Genomic DNA, 19897 nt, shown 5'->3' with positions numbered 1-19897 from the left:
TTGGCCGGACTGAGGTCATTGCTATCACTAACAGCAAATATCTAATGATCACCTGGTGCTGGTGAGGCAGGTCAGACCACACAATCTAGTCAGACTGGAAGCCCAGAGTTGGGCAAAGGGCAGGAGCAGCCGGGAGAGAGGTTTGCTCAGCTGAGGTCTGGCTTGAGGCCCAGGCCCGTGCAACAGAAAGTAGATTTGGAAGAAAAAATATATGTACTGTATCACCAGCTAATCTTCAACCTTGGGGCCAAGGGACAGGAGGTGGAGGTGATATTAATCAAGGCCAAAACCGTGGCTTCCAAACTTTGCTGCAATGGAATCACCCAGGGATCTTTTAAAAAATACTGAAGACTGGACCCCACCCCCAGACGTTCTAATCTAATTGATATGGGGAGCAACCAGGGCATCAGGATTTTTAAATGTGTGGCAAAGTTGCTGGCAGGGACAGGGTGTAGAGTGGAGCGGCAGGGAGCACTGGAGGTCTCACAGGAGGAAGTGGCAATGACATAACCTCAAGGCCTGAGGTTCCAGGGTGGGAAGCTCAGGGCCCAGGGCACTGGGCTGGCCGGAAGTGGCACTTGGGAAAGATTAGCTGGAGGGCCGTGGGAGGGCAGGGCAGGAGGGAGGGAAGGAATGGAAAAGAGAAGCAAAAACCCAGGCAGAGCAGTGAGTTTGAGTCCATTGTCTGTCGCTAACTTTCTGTGTGACCTGGGACAAATTGCTTCCCTTCTCTGGGCCTCAGTTTCTCCATCTTGAAAAAGAGGGGATTGAACTTGATGATGGCTAAAGGTGCCTCTGGCTCCAGGATTGGAGGACGCCGGAGTCCGCAGCAGGCTGGGCCTAGTGTGAGATAAGCCCAGACGGAGTTCCAGATCTGCAGATCTGTAAAGGACTGCATACCAGTCTGGGCTGGGGCAGGTTTAGAGGTCCATGAGATTGGTCCTCCCCGGCCCCTCCCTGGGCTCCTGGGCCACTCCGTCACGCTGCCAGACATGGTTCATGGAAATTTCCTCTCAGCCCCTCTAGCCAAGCTCAGGGAACATGGCTATTGTCCAGTTTCTAATGGAAATTTCCACTATCCCTCCGACAGCTGGTGGGAGACGCAGTGCCTTGGAGCTGGAGACACAGAGAGGTCACAGCAGTGATGGTGGGGGACAAACACCTGGTTATAGGCCACACAGGCTTTGTCAGTGGCCCAGGCATCTTCCTTCAACAAGTATTTATGGAGCACCTCATCTACGGTGTGCTGGGCCCTATTCCAGGTGCCAGGGACTCAGGACAGGACAGACTCAGGACTGGACAGACACCTGTCTCCTAATGGGGGGAAGAGAATATACATAGATACTGTGAATACAATGAGGCAGGGTAAGGAAAAGGCTGTGATGCTGGGGGCAGGGTCGGGAGGGTGACCAAAGAAGGCCTTGCTGTGGATAAGGCGACATTTGTGTGATTATCAGGGGAACAGCAAGTACTATAGTTCCCAGTTATCCACGGTTTCCCTTACCTCAGTTTCAGTCACCCACCACAACCACAGCCAGAAAATATTAATTGGAAATTTACAAAAGTAAACAATTCTGAGTCACGTGATGAAATCTCGTGTGGTCCAGCTCCCGCCGTCCTGCCTGTTACTCACTCAGTAACCAGCTGGGTTATCAGAACGCCTGTAGAAGTCACAGTGTTTGTGTTCAAGCAGCCATTATTTTACTAAATAATGGCCCCAAACCACAAGAGCAGTGATGCTGGCAATTCGGATATGCCAAAGAGAAGAGTAAAGTTTTTCTTTAAGTGAAAGGGTGAAAGTTGTGGACTTAACAAGGAAAGAAAAATAATTCTATGCTGAGGTTGACTGAATCGTCTATCCATGAAATTGTGAAGAAGGTAAAGAAATTCGAGCTAGTTTTGCTGTCATGCTTCAAATTACAAAAGTTACGGCCACTGTGCACAGTGAATGCTTAGTTAGGATGGAAAAGACATTAAATTTGTACAATAAGAAATTTTGAGAGAGAGCCACAGAGAGACCACATTCACATAACTTATTACAGTATATTGTTATAATTGTTCTATTTTATTATTATTGTTGTTAATCTCTTACTGTGCCTAACTTATAAATTAAACTTTATCATAGGTATGTATGTATACATAGGATAAAGGAAAACACATCACATATGTAGATGGGGTTCGGTACTATCTGCGGCTTCAGGCATCCACCGGGGGTTTTGAAACATATCCCCCACGGATAAGGGGGGACTGCTGTACAAAAGCCCTGAAGCAGGGTCTTGGCTGGCCTGCTGAGGACAGCAGGGGAAGAGAAGAAGGTGATGGAATCAGAGAGTTTCCTGCCAGCCATCAGGACCTCTCTTTGCCAGAGGCGACCTCCTGACCATCAGAAGCTCATGGCCCTTCTAGGGGAAGGAGGAGGAGGACACAGCAGGGCCATCTCCTGCTCCAGGTCCAGGGTGACGTAGCACTGCGTCCCCCCAACGTCAAGCACCAGTTCCCTCCCAGCTGTGGTAGTGAAGCCATAACCTCTTTCTTTCAGGATCTCTATGAGGTCGTCTCTCAAGTCACTGTTGGCCAAGCCCAGATGCTGGTGGGGGGCAGGGCTAACCCTCACTATTGGGCACCGTGTGGGTGGCACTGCTCCGGAGTCCACAACCATCCCAGTGGCATGAACAGAGGCTCCTGGGAGGGCACCACCTGGGCAGCAGCACACGTGGGGTGGGGGGCAGGGGGGACCGGACGTCTCACACCCCACCTGGGTTATCCTCTCTCTTGGTCTTAGAGTTTGGTGAAGCTTTGGTGAAGGGAACAGGGTATTCTTCTGGGCAACGTGAAGCCGTGGGACAGGTCATGATGCCGGGTCTTCCTCCATGTCAGCCCAGGTCAGGGGGTGGCCTTCAGGGTCAGGACGCCGTTCTTGCTCTGAGTTCATCGCTCACATATCTGTCCTGTCCCGTGTTCCCCATGACACTCTGGGGGCATCACTCCCGCTAAAGCCAGCTTTGCACATGCCAGAGTCATTGAGGGTGAAGGGCTGGTTGAGCGTGGCAGTTGCTTCTTCCGTGTTGATGTAGCCGAGGTAGCAAAGGCCTCAGGCAGAGCGCTGGGGTGGAGAACTTGACTCCAGAGGGTCATGGGGCTGCCTTCGAGAACACACTGTAGAGGTGCCAGAGCAGCATCTGGGGGGGCTAGTGTGGAGGCTCCCGTAAAGATCCCAGAGAGTGACGGTGCTGGTCCAGTCATGGGAGTCATGGAGGAGGAGGTGAGAGAAGTGGTGTCCAGCATCCAGGTGGCTGCCTGGCTTATCCTTCCACTGTCAACTCATACAACCGTCCCCTCCCTGCACGGAGCCCCATAGTTATCATTCCTTCTTCCATGGGTTCATTCCAGCAACCAGTGTTTATGGGTTGCCCAGACAAATCTGACCTGGACCCACCCTGCTCACCACCCATCGGTGGCTCCCCAGTGGCTACCAAATCAAGTCCAAACTCCTTGTCCTGGCTGACAACACCTTGCGTGGCCTCCCAGCCTCGTGCCTCCCTACTGCCCCTCCCTCCACAGTCTAGTCACCCCCACGTGTTGCCACCTCGCCTCTCTCAGCCCTCCACGTGATGCTCCCTTTGTCTGAAACACCCACCACTGTTTTTCTTCACCTGCTCAACTCCTGCTTCTCCTCTGGGACTAAGCTCAGGTGTGAACTCCTCCAAGAAGTCCTCCCTGACTGGTCACCACTATCTCGATCTGATTTGTTGCCCTTTTCTGTGCTTCTGTTGACTCTTCTGATACCAACACCCAGTACACTGACTCCTATTAATTGCCTGTCCTCCTCCTGGGCTGAGTGTGTTGTTCTGTGACTTGTCTTGCATTCCTAGCACTCACTGCAAAGAAATCCTCTGGAAAAATGGGACGAATGAATGAAGGGTGCCCGGACTAGACAGCCGAACAAGAGACACAGTCCCTGCCCAAAGCAAGGAGAAAGGGGAAATCAGGAAATGCTTTGTCAAACAATGACCCAAAGGGGTGTAGGGAAAAGGGGCCACGAGGTTGCCCAGGGGGGCAGTGAGTGCAGTGGAGTTTCTGAAGTCAGAAAGTCCTGGGTTCAAATCCGAGCACAGCCGCTTATTAGCTGTGCAACTGGGGCTGATTTCTTTTTTTTTTTAATTTATTTTTGGCTGCGTTGGGTCTTCGTTGCTGCACGCGGGCTTTCTCGACTTGCCGCGAGCAGGGACTACTCTTCTTTGCGATACGCGGCCTTCTCACTGCGGTGGCTTCTCGTTGCACGGGCTTCTCTCTTACTCGCGGGTTTCAGTAGTTGTGGCACACGGGCTTAGATGCTTCGCGGCATGTGGGATCTTCCCGGGCCAGGGATAGAACCCATGTGCCCTGCATTGGCAGGCGGATTCTTAACCACTGCGCCACCAGGGAAGTCCCAGGGGGCTGATTTCTTAAACTTCCTGCGAGATGGGGATGATAATAAAACACCTGCCTCATAGAGAACGCAGCCTCGTGTTCGGCTCATAGAAAACACTAGAGAAATACGCTGACCATTTTGATTTACGAACATAGTGGGTGGGTGAGGAATGTTGTGAGAACAGATGTGCCACCCTCTAGCCCCGTCACCTGTCTGTACTTCAAACCTTACTACCTTTGGATCAAATGAGAATGTACAGCCCAGAACTCAGGTCTGGCTTCCAGATTACACCAGAGTGTAAACTCCTTGAGGGCACATATTTTTGCCTGTTTTATTCACTGCTGAATTCTCAGCACCTAGAAGGGTGTCTGGTACATAATAGGTCCTCAATAAACATTTCTTGAATGAATGACTGAATTCTGGCTCCCCCCCCCCCGCAAATCTCAAACTCAGCATGACTCCGTTAGCTATAATTGCATTCAGCAGCATACAATGAAAAGCCACAAAATGGTGGCTTACACAAGTAAAAGGAGAAACTTGCTCCTAATAACAAGAACTTGGGGGCAGGCAGTCCAAGACTGGTATGTCAGCTCATTGGTATAACCAAGGACTCAGGCTCCATCTACCTTCCTGCTCCAGCCATCTTATCATGTGGCTTTTATCCTCATGATCACAAGGTGGGTGCTGTACCTCTAGTATCATGGCTCCATTCCAGGAAGGAAGGAGGAGGATGGGAAAAGGGCAAAAGGTCAATACTTAAAGAAAAGCCTGTCAGGCTTCTGTTACAAGGAAGGAGAGAGTTGATATGGGGAGGGCAGCCAGCAAAGTCTGCCATGATGGCTAAATGGAGTCATTGCTTCTTCCCAGCCTGCAGCCGCCACATCTGTTCTGTCCCCAGACTTCTTCATAGGAGTAGATGACCCCTCCACTCAGTTGCCCATGTGAAAAACCCAGGGGTCATCCCTCACCCCACAGCCCACATCCGGCCCATCAGCATCCTGTTGGCTCCACTGTGACATAGATCCTGAATCTGGCCCTGTCTCTTCATCCTGTTGACCCCACCTTAGTCCAAACTACCCTCATCTCTCCCTCCTGCACTCCTGCTCACTTTACATCCATCCTCCTCACAGTGGCCGAAGGATCCTTTACAAACGTAACCCCACCACATCACTCCCTAGAGCCCCTAGAGGCTTCATATCACACAGAATATAATGCAACCCCGCCCGGCCCACAGGTCTGCATGGCTGGGCCCTGAAAGCCTCCCTTGCACCAGACCTCCTTGCTCACCTATCCAGCTAAGCAGGCCTTGTATGTGCCCCTTCCTCACACCTGCTGGCTCCTGCCTTTGGGTCTTTGCGCTAGCTCTTTCCTCTGCCGGGAACACACTGCCCCCTGCCCATCTATCTGTGGAGACCCCTCACTCCCTGCCATGGTCACTGCCTATTATTGCAACACATCACCCCTTTCATGTTCTCCTCATAAGCTTTTCTACTGTCTTTCTCCTCCACCAGGATGTAAGCTCATGAGGGCAGGGACCATGTCTGCCTCGTGCACAGCTGTATCCCCAGGGTCTAAAACTGTGCCGGACATGTAGGAGGATTCAGTATTTGTTCAGTGAATAAATGAATGAATGGAGAGGCTTGTTTTGGGTGTTCCCTTAGGGAAACTTCCAGCTCTTGGACATCTAAAGAGAAAGGAGAGGAAGGAGATTGGGGGTAGGGAACGTGATACCTGAGATATAAGTCAGAAACTGAAACCAACAAGTGACCAACTTTCCACCGACATCCAGACCCTCCTCCCTCACTGCCCAAGTGATCCTGCCAGGCAGAGTGCCTCTGGGGTGGAAGTGAGAGCCCATTTGGGGAAAACAGGAGGGAGGTGAGCACAGGCAGGCACCACATGTTGAGAGCGCCCCCTGCTGGCTTGGCCACTGACAAGCTATGGGGTCAGTACTGTAACCTCTCTGAACCTCAGTTTCCTCTCATGGAATAAGAATAATATTTAATTCACAGGAAAGTTTTAAGGATTCATTAAGATGGAATATATAAAACATTTATATGGTGTGTGGCAAATAGTAAGTACTCAAAACACCTTAGCCATAAAAGGAGGAGGAAAGGGAGACAGGAGAGAGTCAGAAAGTACAAAGAGGCAACGACAGAGAGAGGCAGGTGGCTGTTAACCCGGGGCAGCCCAGTCTGACCCGCTGGAAGTTTGACTCTCCCACAAAAGATACAGAAAGGTAAAGCATCCAAAGTTTAGTACCCACTCCCCAAAATGGACTTGAGTTCTTCTGGTTCAACACCCTCATTTTACAAAGGTTCTGAGTCCCAGAAAGAACAAAAACGTCTCTGAGATGCCCAGAGGGCTGGCAGAGGAGCCAAGTGCGGAGGGATGCTGGCCAGCTGGGGAGGGTGCCGCAAAGTCGGGCCGGGGCCCTGGCTTACATTTCCTGTTCTCCGCAGTCCAGAGGGAGAGGGTCCGCCTTCCTGTCCCCTCAGCCACAGTGATCCCTCAGATCACAGCAGACTGAGAAGAGGACCACCGGGCAGGAAGAGACAGGGAGGGGCAGGGAGGGGCAGGGGACCGACTTGTCCTGCCCAGGCCCTGTGCTAGGAGGCACGTCCTTAAACCCAGCACAGACTCAATACTCATCCAGCCTGAGAGGGATTATCCCCATTTCACAGGCGAGGGCACAGGTGCCCAACGCCCCTGAAGAGCTAACAGAGCTAGAACTTCAACCTCAGTCTGTGTGACTCCAAAAAGCCCTGCCCCGCTTCTGCCTGGGAATTGAAAGGCCTGGATTTGGGACCAACACTAACTGTCTGTAACCTTGGGCGATCCTTGCTCTCTGGCCTCAAGCTCTTCCTCTAAGCAAGGAGGGTAGACACTGGTCACTGAGGGCCCTTCCAGCTGGAGCTGACATTCTTAGAATTCTAAACAAAAGCCTCCCCCGGGCTGAGTCAGGAGGAAGGCCTGCCAGATACCCCACAGCCTATCATCTGGCCTTCTTGCCCCGGGAGCACAGGGCAGCCCTGCCCAGGGAGAGCCCCTCGTCCTGCCCCAGCCCCAGGCAGCACGATGCCTCCCTCCCCTCCCTTCCAGGGTGGTACCCATCCCTCCATGCCTCTAGCCCAGGGAGCCTGGGCCTCAGCACCCCCCACTCTCTGGGGCAAATCTCAGCTCAGCAGTTTGGGGAAACGAAACTAAACAATGAATCAAGCCCTTCAATCAGGAGCCTATTTCCCCCCAAATCTTCAAGGCGTTGGGGAGCCCACAGGTCAAGATTTAGGTCAGTGCTTCTCAAACTAAAAAAAAAAAATTGGTTTTTAATCTGCTAAGAACTTAGACTTTTGTAAAATTAAATACACTAGATAGTGGTAACGGTTACACATTATGAAGGTTCTTAATGCCACTTCATTGTACACTTAGAAATGATTAATATAGTACATTTTATATTATGTATATTTTACTATAAAAATTTTTTGATGAAATGAAAGAAAAAGATGCAAAATGCTAGCCTCAAGTTTAATAGTCTTCAACAGACCTTGTAAGATTGTTATGAGAGTTTCTATATGCTTATTTTCCATTTCTGTACTTATCTCATTGCAGACCAGTAACATTTTGTGGACTGACAGCGGTCCCAGGACTTCTCTTTGATAGTACTGATTCAGGCTGCTGAGAGGTGGACTCTGGCTTTGCAGAGCCTCTCAGGAGACCTTCCAGAAGGAACAAGGTTTCTGCTCACCTGCTCCCCAAGCAGATACTTCTGGATACCAAGCCAGTCAACCCCAAGCAGCCCCAGGCCAGGCACACTGATCTGAATTATGCCTGGACCCCTTCTTCCACCCTAGTCTGTCTCCCAGGGTCTTCTTGATGTGCATTATTAATAACGTGTCCCCGTTTGTGCCCCCTGATAAGCATAGGGAATTGTGAGGTAGGGGATGGAGTGGGGTGAACTGGGAGAGAGAGAAGTACAGGGTAGAACTGTGATCTTCTTTGTGATCTAACCCCTATAGCAAACTTGGCCCAAGCATCACCTCCTACAGGAAGTCATCCTGGGCCCACAGTGGAACTGAGGAGCCCCCAGCCCCCCCTGCACACATCTCCCTGTATTCTCATTGAATGGCTGACGTGGAACATTTGAAAGTGGTGCCTACTCTTCTGGGGTGCGGTAGGCCTTGGTTTGCAGGTCTGGCCAGACTTCAGGCGTTGGCTAGGCACTCTTGTGCAGGGTATTATCTGCACAACTCTGAGCAGCTGCGTTGATGATTGGGGTTCCGGGCCCATCTCCACCAGACTGTGGGGTACTCCAGAGAGGGGTCCATGTTTGGGATGTTGCATCTGAGTACAGTGGTCTCTGCTTGGCTGAGCAACAGAAAATACTGTGGGCTTTTGAAAGATCTAGACACCTGGGCTCCGATTTTAGAAAGTCTACCTCCAAAGGTCTGATGAGGGTCCTGAATCTCTGTATTTTGAAAAAGTGCCATGTGACTCTGATGCCCATCTGGTGTCTGGCCCATAAGAGGTGCCTCGAGTGTTTGGTGACTGTGGTCATAGTGGTGCAGCTTGTCTGTGGAAGGAGACTCGGGGACCTCCAGGAGGGGAGCTGGGGGACATTAGGAAGGAGTAGCACTTTTATATATCCTTTTGTACTGATTGGACTTTGACCTAAAAAAAATGTGTGGCTGACTGACTGATGAAGTGGCTGTCATCTATGTCAGGAACTGCAAACTCTAGGCCTGTATTTATACCTGGGGCTGCAGTCCTTAAGGACAGAAGTGGGTGGGTCAGAGGAATGGAGAGCTATAGAGCACACATCCCACCTCAAGGGGGCAGCAGCTGCCCAGAGCTTGCTCGGTGGGACCGTGAGCCCAGGGTGGCCAGATCTTCTGGTTTTTCAAGATAAGCCTGAAATCATATTTCCAAGTGTAATTAATTGTCAACTAATTCAAAAATTTAAAGCACAGCATGGAGTGAAGACAACATGCCTGCTGACCGACTCTGGCTGCAGGCCACCAGTTGGCGCCTTTGGATCTAGGAGGATGCTGTTTAGGATTGGGCACCTCCAAGGCCAGTCTGCAAAGTCAGGACAGAGCCAGTCTTTGCTTCTAGAAAATCGGATTGACTCCCCACGGGGTCCACACAGGACAAGAACAAAGCAGGTGCCCAGAGGAGTCACCACCCACTCATAATTCAGCACATATTAACCTCCCACCATGTGCCAGGCTCAGTGCTGGAGATCCAGTGATGTGGCAGGCACAGCTCCTGCTCTGGGGGACGCTTCCTTCTAACTAGAGAGACACACCTGAAATAAATAATTGCATGATAATGAATTCATTTGTGAAACGTGAGGAGCTGCAGCATAGCATGGGGGTTAAAAGTTCGGGTTAGATTCCTGACTCCACACCTGGCCAGTTATGTCACTTTGGGCAAATACCTTAACCTGTCTCAGTTGCCTCGTTTCTTGCCTGTGAAATGGGCATGATAATGTCATAGGGTTGTTCCGGGGATCCATTGAGATCATGCAAATAATTATTAGCCACTGCCATGAAGTACAGAGAGCTGTGAGACCACGTTAAGAGGGAGCCTAGGCTTCACAGAGAACCCCACCAAGGCCCTCCCAATCCCAGAGATACTGGAGCTTCTCCCCAGAGGGGAGTGGGAGGCCACAGGCCTTCAGCCTCCCGTCCAGAGGGGGAATCTCCTCTATAAGGAGCCTGGCCTTATCTTCTTGTTGTTCCCAGCAAGGCCCAGGGACTGCTGCAGCCCCAGAGCTCAGTCCTCCTTGTACCCACCATTCTGCTGTAGCGGCCACGGGCATCTGGCCAATCTCCCGCCTGTTTCTTCTCCCCTTGGATCAATTTCACAGCCCACTGGCCCCTAGTAGGATTGGTGCCCAAGGACAGGGACGGTACTGCTCTTGACCACACTGGGAGAAAGCCAGGCATTTCCCACTATGGGCCAGAGCCCCTCCACTGAGGTTGCTGCATTTCAGAGCTTATCAAACCCTGCAACTAAGTTTTACAAATCCGAGTGCCTGTGTAAAACAAGTCAGAAAACCTTTCTGGTGCCGCTGAAGTGCAGAACACCAGCTTCCACTGGCAGGGGCCTCAGCCATGGGGACACTGTGGACCTTCTATCTGACCTGGGCAAAGAGGGAGGAGGCAGACGGCAAGACGCTTAAGTGCCAGGAATGTTTCTGGGGCCTTGAAGTTCAGCTCAGTAGAGGGATCTTCAATGGCCAAGATATGGTCCCTGATCTAACCAGGTAGAGAAGACCTGGAACTAGTCTTGAATGTGGAAGGGAATTTCCAGGGCACCTAATCCAGCCTCCCGTCCAAAGCAGGACTCTCCTCTATAAGGAGCCTGGCCTTATCTTCTTGTTCCCAAACAAATCACTTTCAACAGTGATTCAGAAGCCAAACCAACAGTAAGGTGGTCAAACCATTACCTGGGAAGACAGAGTTATATGGGGTGGCCCCCTCCAGCTCAGACGCTCATCACTTCATCCCCATGCTGCTGAGACAGCCTCCTGCTGTGGTCTCCATCGCCTTCTCTACAATTCATCCTGCCCCTGCCTCCATTTTCTCTCCCTCAAAATGGCTCTGTTCACTGAACACTACCATTCCTGTGTTCTAAAGCCCCACTGCTTAGGATAAAGGGAATGAGAGCCTGCCATGAGCCAGTAACCATGGCAGGTTCTCAAAAAGTGCATGCTCATCGGTGCATGCTTGGGTCAACATCTGACTTCTCAAAGGACTGGCTCAAGTCTTCCCTGCTCTATTAAGCTTTCCAGATCACCGACGCCTGTGGTTACACTCTCCACCAAACCACCAAAACACACTTGGCCAAGTACAAGCATGTGGTCAAGACCGTATTCTGAGCAAAGTGTTCCACAACCCTCCTGCCCGCTTCGTGCATAAGTACAAGGTGCGCTGGGACGCCATCTCATCTTTTCATCGCTAGCACATAGCTCAATGTGGGGCACACTCTAGCAGCTTGTTAAACGTGGATTTAAGGTCTTTCTTCATCCCTCAAACCCCTCCCTTCTGCTGAGGCCACTCAATCACCATGTCCAAGCACAAAAGCCTCAGGAAGAAGGGACGCACCTCATTTTCCACTCAAGTCAAAGCAAACAGAGTGTGCTCCGTGGTGACAGCCCCCAGACTGCAGTCAAACCACTCTGGCCTTACAAGCCCAACCTATGACAGAAGTCCTGCCAGGAGAGGCTGGCCCTGCTCACTCTAAGGACAGGACAGAGAGTCCCCGGGCCCAGGAAAGCACAGACAGACGCTCCCCAGAAACTCCTGGACACCCACTCCTCCTTCTCTCCAAATTATAGGCAAAGAATTTGCGTGGAAATTACTTAACCTAGTTCAAGCCTCTCATTTTATCCTGGAGAAAACTGAGGCCCAGGACTAGTACCTCTCCAAAGGTCAGAGGTAAAATAGAAAAGCCAGGGCTTCTGATTTTGTGGGTCAGATGCATCCTCTTCAGTTCCCTGTGACAATTGTTGTCACAAGGTGGGAACTCAGGACCACTTTTTGATACTAAGTCAGGGCCACTGTGGGGTTGGCTGTAACTAACTGGGGGATCTCTCCTCAAGCCCATCTTGACCCTCTTCTTGCTTTTTCCTGATCTCTGTTCCCTAGCCTACATGTCCCATATAAACAAAAACTTACTGCTAACTGTAGGACACCTAGTATCATTACTCCAAATTTCTATCTTCACGCCATCTTTATATCCCAACTACTCAGAACCGGTGCTTTAAAGATTCCCAGAGGCACCATCTCACCCATGCAAACCTCTAATACCCACTATATGCACACAAGTCTCACCTTTGCCTATGTGTTCAGGTATTGCCATCATTAACTGAACCACACTTGATCCTTTTCCTGTTTGCCCTACATGGTCATGACTCTTTAAATTCAGCCTTGTTTCAGAACCCCTACAATTGATCACCTTGTAAATTTATAAGTCAATTCAAGGCATACAAAAGCTTCATAGTCATTTTTACCTCAAGAGTATACACTTAGCTCACTCACTAGCCTCTGGTTAAAAAGTTATTTATATATAGTGCTAAAATATATACTAAATACAGTTCTAAGTGTGCTCTCTACACACATACACTCCCTCACTTAATCCCATAGAAGAAAGGTTGGTAGGCTATTATTATAAATTTGGTAAAACCCAAATCAAGAGCTGCAGAGGCATAAGCATGGCAACATGCAGACCCCACTGCAGTATTAGCAGTCATCCTGGAAACTTTCAAGGACCGTGGCTTCCAAGAGCTTTTCCACAGATGTCTAAGAAGCAAATAATCATATGTAATTAAGGCTATTTCCCAAATAGCCTAGGAAAGCTGCCAAAGGCTTTCCCGGAATTGAGAGGCAATCCTTGACAACTGTGAATACTGTAGCCTCTGGATACGAGATGAAGCAACTGCCAACCTTCACCACCCAAGTCAATGCTGCTCCAGAAAATAAGGTTCCCTTTATCAGTTCATAAGGGTTGCTATAGTGGTACACAAGGTTTTACTAATCTTTTGATTCTTGAGAAATGGCTCCTATGGCAGGAAAGCATTAGGATTCACACCACCCCCAGCTATAACATAAAGCAAATAAACCATCAAATATATCTAACTAGGATCTTAAGATTTCTCTAAACTGTTCTCTAGAAACACCATTTGCCTTTTTAATGGGGGCACAGAAACAAAAAATGCTTGTTTGCCAATAAACATCTGAAAGACTATCATAACAGCTGATCGGAGCCGAGGCATCACAACAAAGTGACGATTGTGGAAGAAGACAATGCATACAACTCTGGAGCGAGAAACTCCAGGGCAGAGAACTCGCAGTGATGTGTGTACTGGGTATTTCCGCCAGCCTAAAGGCCCCATCTGGAACAAATATAAACTAGGAGGGTCTCTATCACTGGACAATTTATTACCTGGACAGAAAGAAGTCACTGCCACCAACAGCACTGTGCAGTTTTATTAACCATTCAAGTACAGTAGCATCTGTTAAGATCGGGACAGAATTGGGATTTAAAAGTGAACAGATATTCAGCATCTAACAGTTTGAAAGAAGCCACTACATACTCTTTTCACAAACATGTTTTCACAGAGCCAATACAGTACTAGCCATTAACCCAGCACACCAAGTGTACTGAAGTAGAAAAGATGCAACAAGAAAAATAGCTACATTAGAAAGACTTCAACACTTTAGAAAAAGAGTAAAACACTTTTAGTTTCTCCCCTTTAGCCCCTAAAACAACATCATACAGTCTGGATCTACCTATACAGTCCTACCTCAGCTTCTAGAATATTTGTCAGGAGGGCAAAAATAAAATGACACTGGCCAGTACAGTCTTTGGATATTTAGGAAGGGGAGGGGGAGAAAGTCAGTTCTCAGAACAAATTAGTCAGCTTCAGTCTCATCAGCAGGATCTTTGGATTCTTTGTTCTTCCGCACTTCTTCAATGTGCTTGTCCTGTAAAGAAATAGTATATGTCATCACTCAAGTAAAAAAAGCCTGCCAGGTCACACCCCCAAGAGGCCCAAATCAGCATCAGTACGTACGTTATATAACATATATAATAATATACTATTATTATATAATTATATATTATGGGAATCACATAATTAGAGTTCTAAGACATCATCTTTGAAATTCCTGGTTTACTCATGGAACCTAATGATTCAGCCCTTCTACTGCTCTTCCAAAGAATGTGCAATTATGCTGGAAATTGGTGAATATTCCTTCTTATTTAAAATAAGATGCCTCTGATTTAACATGTTAACCCCCAAATTGATGACAAAGACACCAAGCACATGTGATCAAGGCAGAGAGTTCAAGCCACTTCATTGGTGTATCAAACCTCAAGCTCTTAAGCCCCTCAAAGCCAGGAAGAGACACCAACCTTCTCTCGCAAACGCTCCAGTTTGGCAGCCATTTGCGCCTCTCGGTTCTCTTTGTTGGCTTCCATTTTGTGGGTCAGCTTCTCTTCTGCCATTTTACTGAAGTTGTTGTTCTCCTCTATCGCTTTTTGAAGCACTTCCTTCTCGTGCTCTCGTTTCTCAGCAAGCTGTTTCAAGACCTCAGCTTCATGGGACTGGAAAAAAATTTAACAGGCTAGGCTCTCCGAAATGTTATTTAGCATAGTTAAAAATCACAAAAGAAATTATTAATTGAGGATTGAAGATAGAAAATTAGATCTCTTTAAATAATACTGAAGTCAGGACCTGAATTATCCATATCAAAATACCATGAAAATGATATTCTTTTTCTAGTGTTTGTATTTACTTTGGAAGACTGCCCATATTTGTTCAGAGATTCTTGCCCAATTATTCCTTAAGGAAATATTCGTAAGATTTACTGCTTAATGGTATCAAGATGACTTGAGTGACATGCACTTAGGAATGGCACTTTATTGTAAAGAATTTTGGTTTTTTAACTTCAAAGGCTACCTAAAGAAAATTAGGTCATTATAAAAAAATGTAACCATATTGATAAAAAGAAAATACATGGCAATGATAGAAAATTTAAGACTAAGCCTCCAGATTACTATTTAAGTCAGAGGATTTGTTTCAAGGAAAGGCTTATTAGCTTTTTTCTGTGGAAGCTGCATTAAATTCCAGACCACTGGAGCTCTGTTACCACGGTGTGCCTCCTTCAACAGACTCAGAATAGCTTATTGCCAAACAGATTCCAATGTGTTTGGAAGCATCAACTTGCAGGAAAACTTCAGAGCATCTGCCACTGGTTCTGTTAATTCTCTTCTTCAAAATCCCAGTCGTGATAAGAGTTTCACTATATTTAGCCAGTTACTATGTAAAGCGCAGACTAATGACTACAGGGCCAGCACTGATTCCTAAAAAAAGTCTCTGTCCAGCCTTCGGCTGCATCTCTTCCATGAACTCAAACTACGTGAACTCCATCAAACTCCATCAACTCAGACTAAATAGAAGAGCAGGTGGGAGATGAAACACCACTGCAAACGCAGCCACTCTTCCGGGGGAAATAATTCCATGTCAACAGTGGGTCAGCACACATACATAAAACATGCGGGGCTTCCCTGGTGGCGCAGTGGTTGCGCGTCCGCCTGCCGATGCAGGGGAACCGGGTTCGCGCCCCGGTCTGGGAGGATCCCACATGCCGCGGAGCGGCTGGGCCCGTGAGCCATGGCCGCTGAGCCTGAGCGTCCGGAGCCTGTGCTCCGCAACGGGAGAGGCCACGGCAGAGGGAGGCCCGCATACCACAAAAAAAAAAACAAAAAAAAAAACATGCGGCACCAAAAGGTGCACAGCACACGCTACAGCAGCTTAAAAAGGGGCCCAAAGTGTATGTGTGTGGTTACATGTACCAGACTTCAAAACACTAACTGTGTTGGTCGTAGGCAGGTTACTACTTCACCTTTTTGTGCCTTCATTTCCCTAATTTTAAAAGTAAACCCACTTACCCCAAACAAGGTTGTTGGAAAGGGGGACTAAATGAGAATTTATGTAAAATTCTTAATGAAACGTTGAATAGAGGGAAATACATCAAAATGTTAACAATAGTTGTTTCTGCAAAGTAGGATAATGGATACTTTTAATTTCCTACTTATAAACTTCTGCGGTTCTCAATTTTTCTATAACAAGCATATTAATATTTGTTGACTTTTCTGACTAGTTCTTTTTAAAGATAGCTACTTTATAATAGAAGTACTTAGATAAAAGCTGCCACAATACCAGTATGCCAGCTGAGCAACACAATCACATAACTAGTAATTTAAAATGTTTTTATTGTACAGCTCTCAAAAAACAAAACAAAAAAACCACAAAGACATACACAGAAACCCAAAAAACAAAACAAAAAAACCCCAAACCTTAAGAGACAAAAAAAGAATCATCCACCAACAAATCTATTTTTCAAAAAGAAAGCATGAGAAGCATGAACTTTGGTTTCAGGCAGACCTGGGCTTGAATTCTGGCTCCAATACTCACTAGCTATATGACTCAGAAAAATGACAACATTCCTGAGACCATTTTCTAATCTAGTATCTCAGACAACACCTACCCTCTAGGGTCACTGTAGAAAAGAAGAATATAAGTAAAGGAGATGGTACACAATAGGAGCTCAATAAATGATGGCTGGTATTTTCTTCCCACCACTGGCACATGTAATTTTCACACAGCTATAATCACCATCTGGCTACAATTCTGTTTTCCTCCTCTTATAAAAATAAAACAGTTTTGCCATATTACATTAATAAATATCCTGTTTTCTGTGAATTGATGTTTACCTTGCGTCTTTCTTCTGCAGCTTCTAGTTTCTTCTGAATTTCCTCCAGGGAAAGATCCTTCTTCTTTGGAGGGGAAAGGGGGAATTCTGGGACAGATTCTTTTGATCGAGGGCTGAGAATCAGCTCAAAAGCCTGGCCTGAGGCACGCTTCTCCAATTCCTTCACCTGGATATCTGGATTTGATCATATTTATAATATATTCAGAAAAATGGAGTTTTCCTATTCTAATAAACTGTTCTACCGTTTGCTAAAACCCAAATCAATTTAATGAATAGAATTAGGGCTGATGAAGCAGCTGTGTTTACAGGCAAGAAATTATTATCTAAATACCACCTCCCAGAAAAACAAAGCTCAACATTTTTGGATTAATAAATACCATTCTAAGATATCAGTATTTGACAATCATTTCCCTGAACAAAACAAAGACTTATGCAAAACTCCACATTTTGGTTTACACCAAGCCAAATCATCTAATAATGAAACAATTAATTATGAGCTCTCAGTACATTCAAGTAATAATAATTTTTTCTCCTTTAACTATTCTGATTTATAAAATAGATTTTTTTTTGGTAAGACCAAAACACAAGTGCCAAATTATAAGCTTAAGACTTGAGCCATCTCCTATTCTAAAATTAGAAGCCCATCACAATTTCGGATTTTCCAAATAGATTACCTACCAGAAGAAGCCATGGTGAACAGAAGACAAGAGACTGGTAGTGTATTCTACACAATCCACTAGCAAGGAAAACCCTGGAAACGATTTTCAAAAGCATGCGATCAATTTCTTTGCATTTCCATGCCATCGATTCAAAGGGACCTCAAATCACATCCATATAAATCAATGTCAGAAAAATCACTACTGTGGAATTAAATAAGACATCATTAACTAGAAAATTATAAAAATCCATAAAGTACTCAAACACTGAGGAATTTGAATTGAATAGAACGCTGGTTGCAGAAGATGAAGTTAACTGAGCTTGCCTGTTCAAAAAATACTTATATTTTTTAAATTAGACGGAGTTTAAGTCACAAGATTTTTTCGTCCCCTATATTTTCCCCCTGGTGAGAAGATATTCCAGGTTCAACGCCTAGTGAGACCGGAGCCATCTTAACACTGCCTACAACTCATTGTGCAAATGAAATACCCACCCCTGCTTTGTCTGTGTCTGCCATGTGGAAAACAAAACGCCCAAGCTAATATTAACCAATAATGTCGAACTCCCATTGTTCCTGCGGTTTAAGCTCCTTGTCCAACAGCTGGTAACATTAATTAGTTTTATGAACCTCTAGGTTTTAGGTTACAATAGTTGCTGCCTTGTGTAGAATTTTTTCATGAAAAATTCTACATCCCTTGATTTTTTTTAAAGGTCATGATTCTTGTAGACCCCAAACTAGTACCAAAACCGTAGGAATACTGGGTCTCAACACCTGGAACTTAAAATCCGAGTCAGCAACACGGTCTAACCCCTGCGGAGCATTAGACTCAGCACCAGATCCAGGGTGGGCGTGGCCCTGGCCCAGGCGAGGAAAACGGCAGGCCGCCCCCGGCCAATCAGAGCACGCCCTACTCTCCGGCCCCTGGCCCCGCCCCTTCCTCCCCGCGCCTTTTCGAATCTCCCCGAACTCACAACACCCCGGAGCCCGCGCGCGTGGGAAGGGGCGGGATAGGCGGGGCTAACGGTCCTATCCGGGTAACTCCGCCCTTCCCGGGCTCGCCCCGTGCGGACGCCCCCCCCAACTCCCGCCAAAAACACCTTGCGGCGGCCCCCACCCTCGCCGCTGCTGGGCGGTTGGGGCAGTCCCCGGAAAGAAACCGTGGGGTACCCCGCCATCGGCTCGCCACCTCTTTCCTTCACTTCTAATCTGCCGCCACCCAAGCGGTCCGCGCCCCCCGCCGCGAGGACTGGAGCGCTCTCATGGGGTGTCAGCCTCTCCGACGCTGCTCCCTGGGGGCGCCGCCCCGCCCCTTCAGACAATGGGGACCCCAGCGGGGCCGCGCCTACAGGAGGAAGGTGGGGGCCAAACGAGGGCCTACGCCCCCTATTGTCTCCTCAACGACATCCCAGGGCTAACCCACCGAGCTCGCCCAGCAGGCCGCGCCCCCTCCCCACCACAGCCGCGCCCCTGGGGAGCGGGGACAAAGCCGAGGCTCCGCCCGAGCCACACACAAAGCGGAGCGATCCCCGCCCGCCAGCCCCTCTGGGGCCCGCGGCCCCGCCCGCCGCCCTCCAGCAAGGGGTCGCTGCCAAGACCCTGCCCCTCCCTCCGGCCGCGTCCCTCTCGCTGCCCCCAGCCCGCAGCCGCCGCCGCCACCTCCTCCTGGAACCCCGCACCCACCTGCTCGGTCCGAGCCGCCTGGCCACACTCTGAGCACCCACAGACCGGGGCGCGCACAAAAGCGCCAAACAGCGGCACGTGACCTCCCCGCAGGGCTCCGCATTGGCTGAGAGAGGCGGCACGTGCCGGCCCCTCCCCACCCCCCCACAGCCCAAGTGGGCCCCGCCCCTGGGGACCCCGGAGCACCTCGGGAAGTGTAGTTCAGGCTGGCGGGACAGAAGGACAATGCGAGGGGTGAGGGCTTCTTGACGGTGTCTCCAGGTGTGAACCGGGGGCTGGGACGGTCGTCTGGCCGCGGAAGAGTGTGATGCGGTGACCCTGCCTGGGTCTGAACCAGTTCTCCCATCCTTAGGAAAAGGGCGGGGCAGGGTCCCTTTCTACCTCTCAGACCGTAGCCGCCTGGACTCCGCGTCTGTTGAGTCACTTGCCCCACGTCGCCGCAAGGGCAGCACTCGGACAGCGCATTGCCCCTTCGGTGCCCCACCCTGTACCGCCACCTAAGACGCCCAAGCCCTTGTGACAGGACAATGCCACTCGACGCCCCCATCTGTCACCTGTATTGTGACATCATCATAATCTCTAACCCACTCAGCCCTAACAGGGCACGGGTGTGGCCCTTAACTCACTGTGTGAGTTCTCGCTACCATATTAGGGTCCCTGAGCTGGTGACCAGAGATCTGTGAGGGAAAAGCAAGAAGCTCTGGAATTTGATCTCCTTTGGTCTAACAAAGTCACTCGGCTTAAATGCAGACTCCCATCTGTTCTGCCAAGCCTTTTGCCGGATGATAGGAAAGGAAGCGCAATAGCAGTTCTAGACTACTACACAGACTGCAGTTAAGTGTTGCTTTTGTTCTTGAAGCACGT

The 19897-nt window shown here is 48.7% G+C and overlaps 1 protein-coding gene across 1 annotated transcript; it reads right to left on the bottom strand.

The window, feature by feature from the left end:
- Positions 1-13379: 13379 nt before the first annotated feature.
- On the bottom strand, positions 13380-19114 carry STMN1 (stathmin 1). The gene is made up of 5 exons (XM_007121523.3): positions 19034-19114; positions 17374-17446; positions 16697-16869; positions 14333-14524; positions 13380-13902 (listed from the first exon to the last, which is right to left on the bottom strand). The coding sequence occupies exons 2-5, from the start codon at positions 17384-17386 to the stop codon at positions 13831-13833; spliced, it is 450 nt and encodes a 149-aa protein (XP_007121585.1). The 5' UTR covers positions 17387-17446; positions 19034-19114; the 3' UTR covers positions 13380-13830.
- Positions 19115-19897: the final 783 nt, after the last annotated feature.

The sequence above is a fragment of the Physeter macrocephalus genome, unplaced genomic scaffold (genome assembly GCF_002837175.3).
Source record: "Physeter macrocephalus isolate SW-GA unplaced genomic scaffold, ASM283717v5 random_158, whole genome shotgun sequence".
NCBI classification, from domain to species: domain Eukaryota; kingdom Metazoa; phylum Chordata; class Mammalia; order Artiodactyla; family Physeteridae; genus Physeter; species Physeter macrocephalus.
Note: the sequence above shows the minus strand (reverse complement) of the source record. Positions and strands in the feature narration are given on the sequence as shown.